The sequence below is a fragment of the Staurois parvus genome, unplaced genomic scaffold, assembly GCF_062004578.1.
Source record: "Staurois parvus isolate SC_StPar_1 unplaced genomic scaffold, SC_StPar_1.0 ptg000297l, whole genome shotgun sequence".
Lineage (NCBI taxonomy): Eukaryota > Metazoa > Chordata > Amphibia > Anura > Ranidae > Staurois > Staurois parvus.
In genome coordinates, this window is record NW_028318093.1 from 3,937,501 (window position 1) to 3,957,075 (window position 19,575).

At 40.6% G+C, this 19,575-nt stretch overlaps 1 protein-coding gene across 3 annotated transcripts in view; it reads right to left on the reverse strand.

Moving 5' to 3' along the window:
* Window positions 1-19,575, reverse strand: part of TRRAP (transformation/transcription domain associated protein) — a 236,450-nt gene that overhangs the window by 87,229 nt on the left and 129,646 nt on the right. For all 3 annotated transcript variants that reach the window (XM_089682734.1, XM_089682733.1, XM_089682735.1), the window contains 6 exons: window positions 16,728-16,907; window positions 10,062-10,208; window positions 9,770-9,889; window positions 5,815-6,102; window positions 3,087-3,224; window positions 177-289 (listed from right to left, as the gene is read on the reverse strand). In XM_089682734.1, the coding sequence (XP_089538860.1) occupies window positions 177-289; window positions 3,087-3,224; window positions 5,815-6,102; window positions 9,770-9,889; window positions 10,062-10,208; window positions 16,728-16,907 (986 nt within the window). The remainder of the gene's footprint in view (window positions 1-176; window positions 290-3,086; window positions 3,225-5,814; window positions 6,103-9,769; window positions 9,890-10,061; window positions 10,209-16,727; window positions 16,908-19,575) is intronic.

The following is a 19,575-nucleotide window of genomic DNA, read 5'->3' on the forward strand; positions in this document are numbered from 1 at the left end:
GACATGTACACTTTACAGAGAAAAGTCAAATTCTAAATGAAATAAAACTTTATTTTTTTATTTAGTAGGAATTGAGTCTTCAGATACTTTATTTCTATTAACCTAAAATAATAAGCACCAACAAAAACAAAGTCATCAGAAAAGTGAAGAAAAGAACAGACAGAATTTACACTTACCGGATCCAGTGGTCCTCCCATAACTGATATTCTGGAAAAACAGCTGGAGATGCATTGCTCCTTTCATGTTCTTTTTTGGCCTTTTCCATTGCTTTCTCATAGGTTTCTTGGGCCTGAAAGTACAAAAGCTCAAATAAATCAATAGCTTTTCATCTACAGGATCTGTATGTACGCATTCTGAGCCTGAAGACAGATCAATATGTGCACACATCCACCGACACGTGAAGTTCGGACTGGATGAGACCAACACGGTGTTCAAAATATCCCTGAGCTGTCTGTGGCCCTACATGCTGTTAAAAAAAAAATCAGTCCCCTTCAAGACAGATGAAAGCATGTGGCAATATGTTTCTACATCAGTAAGGTTTCATACCAAATACACTTGAAATTAAACAATGGTCTAAGATGATGAAATTAATAGAATAAAATAAAAATGATGACCTTAACCTTGCCTAGGTTGACTAGGCCAGAAGCCAGTAAAAAAAAAGGTCTGAACCAGATACAGACACACCAAGAGGTAAGTTTTACTCCATGGAAAAAAACATTTGCTCAGTCTGTTTTGGCGGAATAAAAAAGGACATCAAGTGTTCAAAGACCATAAGTTATTTCAGAAGAAAGTGCACTAAATAGTCAAAATGTGAAGAACCCCCCCAGATGTAACCTAAAGTGACCGTATTAAAAGGGTAATACGGATGATCTGTTGCTGACCCTCACTGACCTAAGCTTTTCTGGGGTCACTGGAACATTATGTATTATGCCAAAACGCTCCAAACTCAGAGATCTTACCTAGGCCCTGGCTGGTTCTTGTGGCAATTTAGGCATCAAGAAACTTTGTATGCCTAGGCCAAGCCTCAGGCTACCAGCCCATTTATTTTCAACGCTCTCTTTAGCGGGCTATCACACCAACAACAGGACAACCAGGTTAACCCCTTAGTGACTAAGGGTAAAACAAATTTTAATGCCTGAGCACAATTTTGTAAATTTGACATGCGATCGTAAAACTGTACATATCATCACAACTACTTCATGTATCTAGGTACGCTCCCAAATGCTCACCTCCAGGACTTCTCCAGAGTCTCTCCCATCCTCTGGGATGTGTGTTTTTTTTAACACACATATTTACATTTACATACAATGCATCTTCCTCTCCATTCCAGAGAGAAAGTAAACATGGGGGTGGGCTTCACAGTAACTGATCACTGTGATAGCCAATCAGAGGCTATCACAGCGATCAGGTGACCTGGAACTGGAAGTCCTGGGTCCCGATCGTTTGTACAAGAACCAGGGCTACCGGTGAGTGCCCGGTCTCTGTGCTGGGAGCTTGCGGTTTTGCACACTCCCAGCACAAAATGCAGCCCAACAGATAAAGGCCCACTTCAGTGAGGCCGCATGACTGCATACCATTGGTGGAAAAGGGGTTAAATACCTGCAATATACACTTTCACAATTGTTTTTCATACTTATATGATAAGAAACTGGACTTCTAAGCTGGAAAAATCTCTCCATCATATGTTAATGTCCTTGTTTTTGTAATCATTTAAAAAAATACCATGTTGACCAGTAACCGAGTCACACATCCTCTAGGGTTCCCTGCTTGGTTGCCGATGGTTAGGGATGAGCTCAGGTATGTACAGATACTAGTCCGAACCCCATCTGAGCTAACCCAACCAGAAAATTGCCACTATGGACCAAGGCAATCCTTGCACCACAGCCACACAAATACATGGGGTGAGTATATGCACAGCTGCAGGGAGAACACCACAGTCACTTATGATTGGCAGTTCACAGTGAGAGCTTCCTGGTGGGATAGCTCAAGCAGGTTTGGACTAGTATCTAAAGACTTGACAAAGCGCAACTGCGTGAAACATGTCGTCTTGGTAACCCTACACATTCTCCCAGCTGAAGCCAACGTTGGACACTGCCTTCGCTTGCCATGGTGACACCACCCGCGATGCCGGGACGCTGACACCACGTGATTTGAAGTCGACAGGAGCATTCTCCGATCTCAGCTCCCTTCAGAGCGGACGGGCCGTCTGTTGGAGTCACACTGTCAACTTCAGGCTGGTCAAATTTTATTATATTTGCTACTTTGTCTCACCCAACAAAGATGCACCTTCATTAAGGTGCTTGTCTGAGAGCATTTTCCACAGCGCCTATTTTTTTCAGTTCTCTAGTATCTAAACACGCCTAAGCTCATCTCTGTTGGCGATTTATCAGGCCTCTGTGGGTATAGGCAAAGTGGCTAGAGGTAAGGCAATACACAAACACTTTCAAAATCAATATATAAAGCAAGTCTTATTAACACTCCCTTAACCTAACCTTTTATCCTTCTTCACTTAAAATGCTTTAGTGCATTTTAAATGGAATGTTTTATGTATACACAAAATCCCATGTCGAGGATATTACATAAGAAGAATGAAAAAGAACATCAAATGCTTTTATGCGCAAAAATAGAATTTTTGTTTAATGAGGGACAACGAAAGTTGGATACAGTCTGGATGTACTGTTACCTACAGGAATCTGATGGAAGCCTGATCTGGCAAGATTTGCCTAGTGTTCGACTCTGCAGGAAGGTGCTGATTACAAGGGTCCATAAAGAAAAGTTGACTCAGAGGAGGGTGCCTAAGCATCCCACAATGGGGATGCCAGGAAAAGTCGCTAGGCTAATTACAAGAGCAAAATGTGGTTAGACCTCTCTCAACAGAGCTGAAGAAAAGACGTCCATCCTACAAGACACTAGCTAAAACTGTACCATACTGGATAGAAGAGGGTTTATACTAGGGTTGGCTTGAAATTGTTATGTTTGCCAGTGTCTAATCCTTCTATAGGTGGCAACCTTCACCCAACAGATGTGGAAAACCCAAATGAATATGTTCCTAAGAGTTAGGCAAATCATTAAGTATGATAGAGTACCTGCTCAAAGAATCCATGCTGCTCATAAGCAATGGCAGTGGCAGTTTCTGGGAACTTGCAGCGTTTCTGCCACAAACCAGCCCACATGTCTTCTTCTTGGAGAAGGGAATATAACTCTGCAAGCGAGTCCAGGATCTCCTAAAAGAAACAAAGAAGATATATACACTTGTGCCATAGATATGCAAGAAAGGTTTCATAGAAATGTGCCATAATAATCTAATAGGACATTTCTACATCAAGTATTTCTGCCTAAATCCTTCATTAAAGTTTGCAGTTTATTACAGACTTAAATGAGAGGACTTCTAGCACTCAAAGACTCAATGCTAGATAAGATGAAAACTGACCAATACAGGGTTCTGTAACACACAAAAATATAAATGTTTATCAAAATGAAATCCAAGACTTTGGTTATAGTGATTGGTTACCCATCAACATATCTTTCACTGATGCGTTTTCTCCTCAGTAGCTTGTATTGGCCTCTGACTTCACTAAAGCAAATCACACGTTGGAGGCAAAAAAATGCTCCAGTCAGTGTTGATGGGGGAATCCCTTCCGCTGCACTACTGTATTCCGACAGCAGAAGTTTTACCCCACCATCAGAATACAATGATCACTGCTTGCAGCTATAGCCGCCAGCAGTGATGACACAAAAAAACAAGATAGGCTGGTTGTACTGAAGTTGATCAACAGATCGATTTCAGTACAACTAGCCTGCCCATCAATGGATCAAGATTTGTCCGGTCCTGCTGAACGGCTGAATTTCAATCAGTCTAAGGCCAGCCTAAGTCAATTTTTCTGTCTATCCAATCCTACCTAGTTGTTTGAGCAATAATTAAAATTCCTCATTGTGGAGAAAAACTAGTGGCATGTGCCCATTTAATTTTTTAACAGCATCTGAAATTGGAGTGCAACCAAATATTCTAGTAGAAATTCCACACCACTGGAGACCTTGAAAAAGGAAGACTGCATATAATTCAACTTCCCAAGAACCACCAAAACATACATTTTAGGTGAAGCTGGCCTTGAGGCCTCATGCACACGGGGCATCTGTAACAGCCTCTCTGAATACCAGAATTCCTGGCAGGAAAATGATGCTTAAAAGACATGCAGTAAACTGCGTATTGCACACATATTTTTTGCCGTGTTTATGCATTCTATTGGCCATAATATTAAAGTAGAAGTATAGGCAAACCTTTTTTTTTTTCATTTTGGATAGGACTGGAACGGGTTATAACCACTGACCGATTTATTCATCTGTGTCCCATTGCAGAAATTTCCCTTCACTTCCTGTCTCATAATCAAACAGGAAGTGAGAGGAAATCCCTGCAAATTAAGGGAATACCTTGGGGACCCCCAGGTCACCAAAACTAATGTCCCCATTGGAAGATTTACCCTCTAATACTGTTCCGGGGACAACCCAAAATTTGGGATTTTCTATTACTTTCTCTTGATAATGATAATGGTAAACAGAATATAGAGGATGAATCTCCTTAAAAGAGACACAGAAAGCAATAAAAACTGATAGGTCTTCTAATCTATCTCCACTCTATCCAAAACTAAAAAAAAGTTTTGCCTTTGGTTACATTTAATTTATTCTGCCCATTGGAATGCAATAATGCTCAAATGTAAGACTTGTCTAGCGGTTTTGTGTGTTTATACATGTTTAGGCAAGTCTAGAGCTTTTTCTGCTTTTCAGCTCCTCTCCTGAATGTGCCTTTGATTTTTTTTTCAGCTTGCAAACACACCAACTCTAATAAGCCTGTAAATATCTGTGTGCATGGACACATATGCTTACACAGAGGTGCTTTTACAGGCTGGCAAAAAAAAAACATCTGCAAAAGTAGCATTTTTTTTTAGGCTCTGTGTGCATAAGCCCGTAAAAGACAATTTTGCTTTTGGTAAAGTTGCTCTTCAAAGTGTTCTCCCACCCTCCTTATTGTATTCCACAAACTTACCTTCTGTCACTGTGTGGCACTGTCCACCTTTGTAGGGGGAGAAAAAAAAATTCTGGCCTACCCCTTCGCCTATGCGCTGTGGCTTCATAATTTTTTTATGGCTGGTCCAACACATGGTGGCCAAGCCAGTCAGGCAAGTATAGACCAGCCATAATACAAATGAGGTCCTGGCTCATAATCACAGGGCTTAACCATATCTGCAAAGAAGTGGCAGAGCACTATAGCGAAGAGCTCCAGAGTGGGCTTGAAGGTTAAAGTGACATTTTTCTTTGCCTTTCATATGCTCATATAAATAAATGACTCATCAGCAGCTCTTCCCTGTGTTTTGCGGAGCTCTCCTGTCATAATATCTAACACTGTACTCCATCCCATTTCTCTCTACTATATTACAAGTTTTTAACTACCCATTTCTGTCATTTTAAATTACTGCTTAGTAGGCTAATGAAAGCCAAGATGATTTTCATCACATTGTTAATGTTTTGCATTCCACTTTCTTACTTTTTTGCTTTAAATGTGTCTGTTCTTTATTAATGCGTCTGGGGTCATTGTTAGAAAATCTCTATTCTAAGCAAGGGAGCAGAAAAATAACTGAGCAGTGGGAAACCAAATCAGGTTTTAATGGCTGAGAATACATGTTCATAGTGCATTTGGCACACAAAACAAAGTCAGCGAACATTATCAGCACAGTAAAACATTATTACTTTCTGTCTGCCAGCCAGAATTTATATAGTTACCTTCTCTGAAAGTGCTGATGCAGGAGGAACAACACTTACTTGCTGTGGTGGGGTGATGCTTTCTTGCTCATAAAATTCAGTTGTCTGTTTAGGTTTGATCTGAAGACTTAGGCCTTTCTCAAAAGCCTGATGCTCCAGCATGAGTGTGGACCGGAACCAAAGATTGTGCGTCTTTCCCAAGTATTTCAGCACACAGGGCCTGATGGGGATTGGTGGCACACACTGAGACATGGCCTCCACGAAGCAGTTCAAGGCACTCGGCTGACAATCTCTCTGCACCTGGTGGCTCCCGCTGCAAAGGAATGGGCTGATTTCCCCAGCTAATGCCTAAAACAAGATAAAAAGCAACGATTGTCAGCTTCAAATTAACTGAAACCTCCTAGGCACCTTTATCAAAACAAAACCCATATGAATGAAATGACAGTGTACTGTGAATTATTAACAGCAGCTGAAACAGCACAAACCAAGCACATCATAAGACTAATATTCAAATGATTACTCTGCAGTCTAAAATTCGAGTATGATTATGAATCGCTGCATCCAAAAAGAAAAAATCGATACAGGTGATTTATCTTTGGATTTAAAGGTCAGTGCTCATTTTAGGGTACTTCTTTTTTAACAAACATGCCTACTCATAATTGACAGCTCCAAACTTAAAAACTCTCTTTGAAACTAAGTGTATGCACAAAGCTGAACACAAGAGAGGAGTGATGGCTTATAAAAAATAATGGTTAATCTTCCTAGACCACATCCGTAGCTTCTTGCATCGGATTCTAATATGAGTGCTGCAGATGGTAAGCTCAGTGAAAGTCACAAATAGTAAAAAAACAGGGCTTTTGTGCTTACCATAAAATCCTTTTCTTGGAGCCCATAGAAGGACAGAGGAATCCAAATAAAGTTTGGTTATAGCGCTGCCTACAGGAGGATTGGCCACTGGCAAACAGAAAATTTAGTAGCCCAGCCCCAGTTGGAAGATCTCATAACAACTCAAATTCCCCAGATACAGGGAGAAGAAACTATCTTAGTTGCTCTAAGAGGCTGAAGGATCACACCATGGATAATCTGGCCCATAAAGCCAGGTCTGCTGGACTGCTCAGTATCCAACATAGGGTATGGACCTCTTTATTAAGGGCTTAAGCTAAATGATAGATCGCTACCAATACTGAAATCCAACAAAGCCTGATCTGGATCGTGTAAGTGCTAGATCCTTCCGGTAGGTGCTGACTACAATGATCCATAAAGCTGACACTCTCCAGAGAAGGTTTTCTTAGCATCCCACAATGGGGATGCCAGGAAAGGGCAATAGGTTGAACACAACGGCCAAAACTCACAGAAGTGAGCAGGTGTGACCAGGTGAAACAGAGGAACCAGATCCTTAGCCATGTAAGGGACAGTCAGAACTGATCCTAGGGAATCTTGTAAAACAGTGAGCCCATCTGGAGAGGAGGGACTTTACATGTCTCAAATACAGGAGATTTTTCTTAATAAGAAGTGGTAGTCCAGATGGGGCACAGATCTGTTAACACATGGATTGGAGAAAGGGATGGGAGAAACACAAGACAAGGGAGATCAGGTGTAACAGAGGAGGCACCAAAGGCTAAGGATTAGCCTGTGAACCTAACAGGAAGCTTTCTGCACCTAAATGCCTGAAATGCAAACTACCCAAGGACCCGCCAGGACACAATCAGCCTCCTGTCTAAATTGGCCCTAGTATGTATGAATGTGAGTTAGGGACCTTCGATTGTACTCCCCTTGAGGGTAAGGGACTGATGTGAATGTACAATATATATACGTAAAGCACTGCATAAATTGATGGCACTATAAGTACCTGAATTAAATAAAATAAAGGCCATGCTACAGAAATAGTTAAAGAAGGATAGACAACTTCTTACGAGAGGCAAGAGTACACTGTGGCCTCACTAATCATGATATCCTGTGTAGGCCTGAAAAGACAAAGTAGTCAGATGATGTTTGGATGTGGTATCAGCATCCTATCTGCATAGCCAAAATGCTCTGTGGAGCTGAATAGACATCAAACTCATGAGGGAAATAAGCTTAGATTCTTGTAACAAGTCAATAAAATTGAAAATGTAATGCTCCAGACATTTGTGTTACATGCGAAGGTAAACATAGTCAAACCTTGGGGTGGACAGAAATTTTTGGAGGGATCTGACCCAATCTCACATAATTTGACAGAATAGTGGCAGTGCCAACAAGGGACACAGAGGGCTGAACCAAACAGATTAATTTTGGCCTTATAGAAGGACTATATTTTTAAGTCAGCAGAATCTTTAAAGATGTCTTCTACTTGTTTAGTAGTTCTCCTGTTATGGTGGGTCACTGGTGGATCCACGGTGGGAATAGACCACTGTTTAATAAATTTCCTCTCAAGGATGAACAGTTCACAGTTCTGGACACAATACCAGTTGGAGCCCAGGACTCTTCAGGGATTTTTCAGTCCCCTTGGACAAAAGCTTGAACATAATGAAAAACATATAGAGGAGTAATGCTAAATGACAAACAATAAGCATTATCCCCATTACAAGTGCAGTCATTCTGAACCACATGTGACCTGCATACTTGTAAACAGATCTTGGGAATTGTGATCACTTATGCAGTGTTGCAAACCATACCAGTAATGTGAAGAAGCATTATGGTGCAATCTGAATTCCTGTTCGCAGATTCACATATCATTGCTGACATATGTGGCACAGTGCAAAAAGAGCCAGAAAAATTTCAGCGGAGATGACCCTATTCCACCAGAAGTAAAAAGCTTTCTTAAAGGTTTGCCTTTAAAAAATAGATGCATGGCTTTGCAGGTTAAAAAAATGTGCATTTATTATTTCCTTGGGAGCCTTTAAGGCATTGCACCCATAATCAGCAGAACATGGGTGCAATGTCAGGCTCTTTCATACTGTCAGTACAAGTTCTGCCATACCTCTGAGGCAGGCAGTTACTGAAGTTCAAAAAGTATATTGGACTAGGAGAGCACTCATCAGCACCATCAAGGGTCATTGAGAACTGCAAGTTGACAGCTGCAATGGCTGATGGTACTTGTAGGCATTATTTCACAGGACCCTGTGAATAATTGATGTGGCTGTGTGGGCGGAGCCCTGAATGGCTGTGCTATTTTCAAACTGTGACAGCGGGTTCAGGTAGAAGGTCCTCTGACTACTGTCACAAGTAGGGGGCAGATCAGAAGGATGATGCTCAATATGTTACACCCTAAATACGGGTGTAACGTGTAGAGAAAGGAGAACCTATTCTTTAAATAGTTTTGAGTGTGAAAACATTTTCTTGTGCAGTTGCTCCTTGATTCTCCATTAGTGTCCCACAGTGCAATACAGCTACTTCAACCTGAAGAATGTGACTGTTTTCCTGCAATTAATGTTTACAAAACTCAACCTCCAACATGCCTGGAATCAGGATGGCTGACAGTACTCTACAGACATTTCCACTATGTCTGAAACATGAGACTGTCAGAAATTGAACAACTGAACAGCCTTTCTTCCAAGGGAGGAAAAACAAAAGGAACGCAATGATGCAAGGCCGCAGTAAAATCACAAATTCTTAAAGGATTTTTCCACTTTTTTCCTTCTATACATAAATCCCATACACTTTTACCCCAATGATAACCATCAGGGGACACATCCATCATACACTCAATATGGTCAGACAGCTCTAAGCTGTCTGACCTGGTTTATTGCCAAGTAGCTTGGCCTTAGAAATCCAATGCATTTGTTACAATGAAAACAGCTGATTAACGAAAATTCAAGCAAGACAGGAATTTGTTCCCATTACATTTAAAAGGTGAAAAGCCCCTTTGAGGATAGTGTTGGTCTTTTCCTAATAATGGTCAGGACAATAGAAGGCTTACTACCCAATCACCAATAACTATGGATAGTTTTATATAGCAAAACAAAGAATTAACCCAATGACACAATTAGGTAGGATATATAAAAAAAATATACACACAATAACAGATTTTACTCACATGCTGCTGCCGATCTGTAAGTATTTTCCACAGTCTAGGGAAAAGCTGAATCCAAATCTTCTCCGCCAAAGGCGTTGATATATGACAGAGCTGGACAAAGGCACTTAACAGTGCTCCTGTCTGTAGCAACATAGAAAGGGAAAAAAAAAGGCATATAACTTAACAGCATGGACATCAACAGCGGTCTATAACAACTTCAGTGACACAGTGTGATGCGCAAATTGGAAATGTTCCAACTAGCCAGAATGCCAGTGTCCCATTCACTAGGCTCACACCATTGAGTTATACTGACCTTGACTTCTCGTAATGAGTCCAGAAACTTGTCATGTCTGTTGGTCAACATGTGAAGCTGGTTTCCAATATCTTTCTCAGATTGTTCTTTTGTTTTTGGATTGGTGCTTTGGTCTCCTGGTGCAAGCTCAATATCAATTTCCACATCCTATGAACAAAAAAAAAAATGGAACAGTCCTTAAAGTTGTACAGATGTTTTTTTTTTTTTATTGGAGCAGGAAGGTGTTTTTTTTTTTTTTGCAGAAGAAAAAACTATGATTCTTTGCAATACGAACGTGCAGAACAGTGTACATTTCTGGTATCTACTGGGTGCCAGAATGATTAAACTCTCGGACGCATGCATGGAAATTCTGCAATCCCGGGCCAGCCAATTTAAGATGGCCAAAGAATCCAAATGTGGAAGAAGCCAGCAAAAAATATCGGCACCAGTGAGTGAGCTAGCAAGCGCTGCATCACTGGAGCGAAGGTGAGTATAGTTTCACTTTAAAGTTGAATTGAACTAAAAAAAGTGAAGATTTGCTATATTATAGGGAACAGCTAGAAGTGTCAAAAGTAGTACCCTGAAAAATCTAACTTGTCTTGAAAACCTCTTGAAAAATAGCAGCCCACTGGTATACAAGTGTGCCTAGGCACTCCTGTGCTTACAGCTACATAGGTGTATATCTGCAGTGTTAAATCTAAGGCATTGCTGCCTGTTACTGGTTGTCTCTGAAGATTTGGAGTGAGATTTAGTGATATTAAAATTGTGCTGCTCATGGTTTTCTTTTCTGCAGGCTCTGACATGAGGAAGTAAAGCCCTGCCGCTGCCAAGAAGGCTGCCTTCACAGAGAGACACGCTGCAGGCTATGCTATACTGGTGGCTAGTCCTTTGTGGCATTGTAAAGATTAATACTGGACAACTAAAGCTTTTACAATACTATTTAGTGTGATCCTAAAGGTAGAAGGTGTTTTACCTTCATGCATTCTCTACATTAAGATGAACACCCTTCTGTGATCCAGCACTATGCCCAAGAGCAGTGGTTCTCTCCTGCTTCACTGGAGATTGAGGCAGCAGCCAGAGCCATTAGCTCCTGCTGCTGTCAACCACAGCCAACAGACAGCAAGGGTTGCAGCCTCGCCTCACTGTGCTGTCAATGGACACAAAGAGCACAGCTCAGGATCAAGCTTGCATGAGCGCACCCAAAGCAACAGCGTGCAATGGAGACACCAGGACAGAAAGAACCAGCAGCACCAGCGGGGAACCCCAGAAGAGGAGGATCAGAGCTGCTCTGTTCAAAACCATTGCACACCGCATTGTACACGTTATTTAAAAAAACAAAAATACACTTTCCTTTAGAATCACTTTAACCACCTTCCTGCCCAGGCCAATTTTCAGGTTTCAACGCTATCACACTTTAAATGACAATTGCGCAGTTATGTAACACTGAACCCAAACTAAATTTTTAGCATTTTGTTCACACAACTAGAGCTTTCTTTTGGTGGTATATAATCACCACTGGGGTTTTTATTTTTTGCTAAATTAACAAAAAAAGACTGAAAATTTTGAAAAAAAAAACCCACATTTTTTTTGTTTCTGTTCTAAAAGTTTCCAAATAAATAATTGTTCTTCATAAATTTAGGCCAATATGTAATCTGCTACATACATGTAATCTCCTTTGGTGAAAATAACCCAAATCAGTATTTGTAAGAGTTTAAAACTATGGGATATATCTGAAAATTGGTAAGTCCTGAAGTACTGACAGCCAATCTAATTTCTTGAGGCCCAAAAATGTCAAAACAGTACAGATATCCCCCAAATGACCCCTTTTTGCAAAGTAGACAGTCCGAAGTATTTCATAAGAGGCATAACGGGTTTTTTGTGGTTGTAATTTTTTTGTCATAAACTAAAAAAATTACTAAAATGTTTTGTTTTTTTACATACTGTCACCAGTACAATACAGCATCATCATATAACTGGTGTGGTGGTGATCAGGGACACTGACTGGTGACAGTACCAAAAAAAAAATAACATATATTATTTTTTTTTTTAATTACTTTTTTCTCTTTGCTATAAGCAAGCATTTCACTGAATAAAATCGAATCATTCAGCTTTTTTTTGTTGTGATTAGCTGTGATTGGCCACGGCTAATCACATAACACAGATGGGCTGTGATTGGCCCAGCCCGTGCATGTGATCACAGTAACCACTTGTATACAATGGATAGCATGAAAGGAAGCCATTCACTGTTTACAACTGTCATGTGACGTGCTGTGATTGGTCACAGCAGGTCACATGGTACTGGCAACGGGGCCAGTACACAGATCTGTCTTTGGCAGTGTCCGAGGTACACAGACAGTGACAGATCTCGCCACAGCGTGGGCCTGCGGGCACATGCAAGGCGCGATCCGGGTAGGTCATATGACGCCCTCCCAAATCGACGGCCCGCCCGGCCGTCATTTTCCTAAAGGCTGGGCGGGAAGTGGTTAAAGCTTCTGTCCTTTTTTCAAGTGTATTTAAGCACTAAAACAAAAATGTAATATACTGCAGCTTACCAGTCCTCAGATGTGATAGCTGCCTTAGTTTTCATTTTTCAGGTTCAGAACATTTTCAGCAAGTACAAAAACAATGTGTTGAAGGCTGACATGTTCCAGCCTGTATGACAATCATGGCTATCCCTATAGATGCACTGTAGAAATTAGTGTAGACAGTAAGGGACAGGAAGCATTATTTGCAGGTTTACCAGTTTAAAAACAAAAACAAAAACAAAAAAGCAGCCACCACCCTTAAGGACTGGTAGGCCTCATTTACACTGGCACTCCTGTATTTAGCGTTTCTAAACACGGGAAAAATAATCTGAGAAGTACTGTATAAACAACTTTTCTACCTCCTGAATAATTTTTTCCTGTATTTAAATGCTTTCAAACATCATTAGCCACATTTACCTGCATTCAGCAATGTCTAGAGTGTTTAATGGAATCCTGAACGCACAGAATTTTATTTTCTAAAAACAAGGTAAACGGATTGTACTTAAACACAGGTAAACACACAGTATTAATGAAATCTATGAAAAATTATTACATGCATTTATATGCGTTTAGAAATGTCCTCTGAACGCATATAAGTGCAGGTTTGACAGTGTCAGTGTGAATAAGGCTGTAAGCTACAATATATCACATTTATGTTTTTAGGTTTAGATATGCTTTAGGTTAACTTTACTTTAATTGAAAGTGTTTACAGAACCACCCAAGTGACTTAAAGTGATAAAGGTTTTTGTTTTTTTTTTATTTTAAATAACAAGCATGTCTGTACCTACCTGCTGTGTGAAGTGATTTTGCACACAGAAGCCCAGATCCTCCTCTTCTCCGGTCCCCCGCAGGCTCTCCTGGCTCCTCCTTTCTGTCGAGTGCCCCCACAGCAAGCAACTTGCTATGGGGGCACCCACTGCTCTGTGTTTTCATTCACACATGGAGCCATAGCTTGAATGCATGAAGGTAAAAAACCTTCAGCCTTAAGCACATTAAATCAGAGTATTTTGCAACTTACAATGAGGGGTACCTGTTGGGACTCCTGGTCCGGATTTGTGCTGGGGTTCAAATTTGCAAAAAGGAAGGTAGACTTGGCTAACTAAACAACAAATGTTGAGTTTGTAAAGTGAACCTTTCAATGATTGCTGCAAAATATGTGACCTACAAATTGTAGTTTTAGAAAGAGTGTGATCTTCTACTATCCACATTTTAATTATAAATGCAGTACAGTACAATGTTTGTTAGAAATGAAAAAAAAAAGGATCACAGAAAGCTTTTAGTTTAAATTAAGAAAGCACGGATGCTGCAGAAAAAAAAAATGACAGGACTATAAAAAGTTATCAATAAGACATTAATGAGATGTGTTTTTGGACCACATACAAGTAATCATTATAAAGTAAAGATGTTCCACTCTGGGAACATCAAAGGACACTAATTACAGTTAGCTATATCGTTTTGCTGAAATAAACGCCAAATTTGCATTGCTTCCTAGGTTCTACTTCTGCACCTTCCTTCTTTGCTTTAAATCGTGATCAAAAACAGAATTCTAATGTTTTATGACAACGAAGAACCAATTATAACTACTAAAATCTTGCTAAAAGAAGAAATTATTAGTAACAAAGAATATATATACACCTCTAGAATGGCTTTGCAACTGTGTGCTTGTGTGTTACCACGCGTGTTACAATGACGTTTGGTGTCATCACATTCTTGTGCATTGCTTTTATTTTCAATGGTACCCAAAAACAAAAATTCTGCCTCAGTGTTGAAAGAAAAACAGTAAGAATTTTTTCTTGTTTTCATTCATTAGAAATGAATAGGTCAACGTAATATATGTTAAATCACAAGTGCAAAGATGTGAATGGGACCTTAAAAGGATGTTTCCACTTTTGCAGTCAAATTTTAGAAAACCCCACTATAAGTGTGTCATGCATTCCCATTCACACAGCATACTTTAAAAAAAATTTACATATTTTACCCTGCTTTTTTTTTTTTTAAAGCAAAATTAAACTAAAAAAACAAAAAAAAAAGTTGACAGGCAGATTTTTTTTTTTTTTTAGCAGAACAGATCCTACTGGTCATAAGTGTCTCTCATAAGTATCTCCCTGTCAGGGTTATGTACACTGAGCCAGCGTTGCTCAGCCTACATTTACAGTATGGCTACAGTACAGTGACATCATCGTGACTTGGCCAATCAAGTGGCCAAAGAGTTTGAACCTAGAAGAAAGTGTGGCAGTAGACGGAAGGGCTTATGACAGCTGAGAGTGCCCACACCACAGAGCTGGAGGGGATCATTTGACATGCAACTTTGTCACAATGTGCTAATATGTGGTACATACTAGCATAAAGCCCTCTTTACACAGGGTTTAATTCCACTTTAAGAGAAGGTATCATGGCAGACTGCAAGCATTTCTGAAAAAGTTCTACCCCAATAGAGACGCCAAGCTTCCTCTCATTGACTTACAAAAAAAAAAACTTTAACCAGTCTTTTTGCGAGACAGTGTTCAAATCTAGTTTACAAATGATAATAAGATCTGCCAGCACAGTACAGACTGGGTTTTTATGGCAAACACAGCTCCCCAGTCACTTCATAAACAAAGAGAGCAAAGTAGGTTTTTTGTGAAGGTCAAGTTAACCTTTGGGCAGAAAATAAAATGCACGTGTTTTTACAGGGAAAAAAAATGTGCATTTATTATTTTTTTCCCTCAGGAGCCTACAAAGCATTGCAACCATGATCAGTGGTGCAATGTCAGGCTCCTGCAGACAAGCCCTGCAGCTTTCAACCTCCACATGAGCTGTCTGAAAGCTGCAGGGATTGTGAATGAACTACAAGGGCACTCATAAGGTACCTCGAAGTTCATTGAGAACCACAAACTGTCCGTTGCAGTGGCTGACAGTTCTCTCATTCACAGATCACTCTGCCCTCACAGCCACATTGTTTTCAAAATGCGACAGCATGTGCAAGAATATCCCCTGTCCACTGTCACAGAGAGAGAGGTGATCGGGGGTGCAGGAGGCAGTTCTGGAGCATGTTACATGTTATACTCAAATATGGATGTAACGTATAACATGCTCAGAAAGGTGAACTTATCCGTTAAAGTTGTTTTAAAGCCTCAAGGTATTTTACCATAATGCATTCTCTGAATTAAGGTAAAAAACCTTCTGTTTCTAGGATCCCCCCACCCCCTTATATTTACCTGAGACCTATCTCCATCCAGCAATGTGCATGAGAGCAGCAACTCTCTCCGCTCTCTTCCTCCTCGCTAGGCAGAATGGCACCCGCTAGGCCACTGGCACCCGCTGCCGTCAATCAAATCCTAGGATATGGGAGCAGAGGTGGGGCAAAGCCTCACTGTCGGTGTCTATGGACACAGCCAGTGGGGCTCAGGAGCAAGCCTGCACAAATGCCTTGAAGGGGGAGGAGCCAGGAGCACCGGCAGGGGCAAGCAAGTAGAATGTGTATGCCTTTTTTTTTTTTTATTTTAAACCCTGAACTTTTAATATCACTATAAGTGCTAGAGTTTTAGAAAAGAGCACGCAAAATGATAAGCAGCAATATTATTATTTTTTTTTTAAAGAAATGCTATGTAAATGAGAGTATGTAAGAGATATAAAGTAGGTGTTATCCCAGTTTAAAACCAACAGACTCATCTTTTCAGGTGGCTTCTAAATACAATAATGCTGCACTGGCCAATCATCAGATTAATGTTCGACATGCAATCACCCAGATGCATAGCAAAGGTTGTAAGATATACAATGAGATGTAAATTTTTCAATAGTTCCACTGCTATGTGAAAAAGGTTAAGTCACCATGGCAAGGGTAATGCTTCACCCTACAATACCTTACTTTGTCTTCTAGGAGACCAAGAATTTGATAGAAAAATTCTCACACTCAGAACAATACAGAACTGTCAGCAAAATTCCTGAAGCGAAATGCCAGGAACAAAAGTTATAGATTAGCTTGTAAACCCAACAGCTTACTTTATTCCATGTGAATCACAAACTTTATTTGCACTGTATACATATAAAAAAAAAAGTAACAATGAGATCTAGCAAACAAAGTGCAACACATACTGAATACAACTATTCTGAAACAAATTCTATTTTTGCATTCTGCTTTACTTAACAAAGAAATGCATTTGGATTCCATGAAAAACATTACCTCCTCCTTGGATTCGCTGTTTTCTCGCTCCCTTGGCTCCTGCTTGACGTGAGTTACCATAGCAAAGGCTGCCCGATCGTGACTATCTGCTAGATTGATGACATTAGTGATAGATGGAAGCATGGCGCCTTGGCAGCTTGTGCCAATTGTAGTGCTCTTCTCACAGACAGCCAACAGGAGCTACATGGAAACATAGGAAGTTCACAGTGTTAACAGTATAACAGAGCTGTGAAACACAATATAACAAGGTCAAGGGGACTGGTGTTAAGGCGGGCATGGCGGAAGTTATATGGATGGCTGAAATGACCCAAACAAACAGGACTTCTAAACTAAAGACAGCGCTTTGCGTCATGGACTTTTCTCATGGAAACCATTGTTAGGCCTTTACTAAAGAAAGGAACAATGGGGTATTTTCACGCTGCTCATTACAGAAATCAACTTCATAATCTTATGTTTATATCCTATTCGTATCATACTGCTATTATGGTTTTACATTTTCAGATTTATTAATTTTCCCTTTCGCCTAGAGGCTGCCATATAAGAAACAATTCCTCTGGCACTTTCCAAGATTGAAATGTAATGTACAAATTGCAGACCTCGAATAGGAATATAAGCAACTTCAAGTAATATTAACCACTTCCTGTCCAGGGCAATTTTCAGCTTTCAGTGCTATCACACTTTGAATGACAATTGCGCGGTCATGCAATACTGTACCCATATGAATTTTTTACCATTTTTTTGAGACAGATAAAGCTTTTTTTTGGTGGTATTTATTCACCGCTGGGATTTTTATTTTTTTTGCTATGTAAATGAAAATGTCCAAAAAGTTTGAAAAAAGGTGTTTTTTTTTTTTTATAAAATTTTGCAAATAAATAATACTTCGTCATATATCTTGGCCAAAATTTATTCATTATTTTTTTTAGTAAAAAAAAAAAATCCAAATTAGTTTATAACCAAAAATTATAATTTTTAAACTTTTTTTTACATTTTTATATTATTTTTTTTTTACATACTATCACCCTAGCAGTACAGTGTCACCATGGCATGACACTGTACTACTTGTGGGGGGTGATGAAGATTTTTTTTTATTTTTTTTAAACGGATTGCTTTTACACCCATATAGGATGTAAAAGCAATCATTTCTCTCTCTCTGTCTGCATTCTTGCAGTCATTGAGAAGTACTGAGTGAGCTGTGATTGGTCACAGCTTGTCACATGGTACAAGGCTGTTGTGCATAACCTTGTACCATGTGACCTCTGTGATCATTCACAGATTTCACACGTAGTAAGCAATGATGTCACAAGTGACATCTTGCTTACTACTTTGCATGTGATCACTTGATCTGGACCTCGTACAGAGGTCCCGTCCGACGATCGGTGTTTCACTGTGTCCGGAGGACACAGCGGGCACCAGATCGCAGTGCTGCGCGCTTCCAGGGAGCGCGCACAGCTAGAAAAGGCGGGTGCAGTTTATGAACGGCAACCCGCCCCTGGACTGCCACCGCCCTGCCGTTTATAAACAGCAGGCGGACGGCAAGTGGTTAAAGGCAATAAAAAAAAACAAAAAAAACAAAACAAATATGTCAGACTTACCTGCTCTGTTTAATGGTTTTCCACAGAACAGCCCCAATCTTCCACTTCTCCGGTCCCCTGCCAGCACTCCTGGCCCTTCCCTCCTGCCAAGTGCCCCCAGAGCAGGTAGCTTGCTATGTGGGCACCCAATCAGGCTTGCTCCATTCACATACAGCCATGGCTCGGCCCCCGCTCCCTCTCTCTCCTCATTAGCTTACTGGCTAAGATTGACTGCCAATAACTCCCACTGCTGTCTCGGCCATTGAGGAGAGAGAGTCCTCGGAGAGCTGAGGCTCTCGTGCACACTGCTGGATCATAATGGAACTCAGGTAAGTCTTGGGGGCGGCAGGAGGAGCTGCTGCCCACAGAAGGTTTTTTAACTTTCATGCATAGAATACATGAAGGCAAGAAACCTTGAGCTTTTACAATCGCGTTCAACTCAACTTTGCCATAATATGCCACTCAACTTGATTGGAAGTAAACAAAAAAAAACAAAAACATTAAAAGCCAACTGCCACTTTTTAACCATGTTTCATGTTATACCATTATTTAGGGCATAACATTAAACACTTTCTCAGTCTGCAGCCCTCCATCCCCAAAACTGGTTCCCACTTATCGTGGGGTTCTTCTCCCATAGGTACCTGACATTTTTTTTCTCATGTACCGCTGTGCATAATTCTGCCTGCACAGCCACCTCATTCATTCAGAGAGATCCGTGAATGTTTTATTAAGTGCTAGTTAACACTTACAATATAATAACAAGTACTTATCTGTCACAATCCAAAAAGGATTTTAGCAAAATGACCATAACCAAGTTCTGGATGAATTAACACACCTGAGGCAATGGTATACAAAACCACCACTATGGCATGCAGATCAAATGGATATGTTCTAGGGCAGTGGTGGCGAACCTATGGCACACGTGCCACAGCGGGCACGCAGATCCCTCTCTGTCGATATGCTAGCCAAGTTGCCCCAGCAGCTGAGCATCTGATAACGGCGCACATAGAGGCCAATGCACAGGCTCGGAAAGGAATAGGGCCTCTCTGGGACTGCGCATGACTGCAGGGAAGGGCAATCGGTTACCCAGCTAGAGAACTGCAGAGAGAGGAGAAAGAGGGGAGCAGAGAGAGGAGAAAGAGGGGAGGAGAAAGAGGGGAGCAGAGAGCGGAGAGGACAGAGCTTGGACCAGAGGGTAAAATAATAGTCAGGGACTTATTTCACTGCGTATGTAGGGATAGAGCACCCCACTGAAATGAAAAGTCTGCCTATACGCA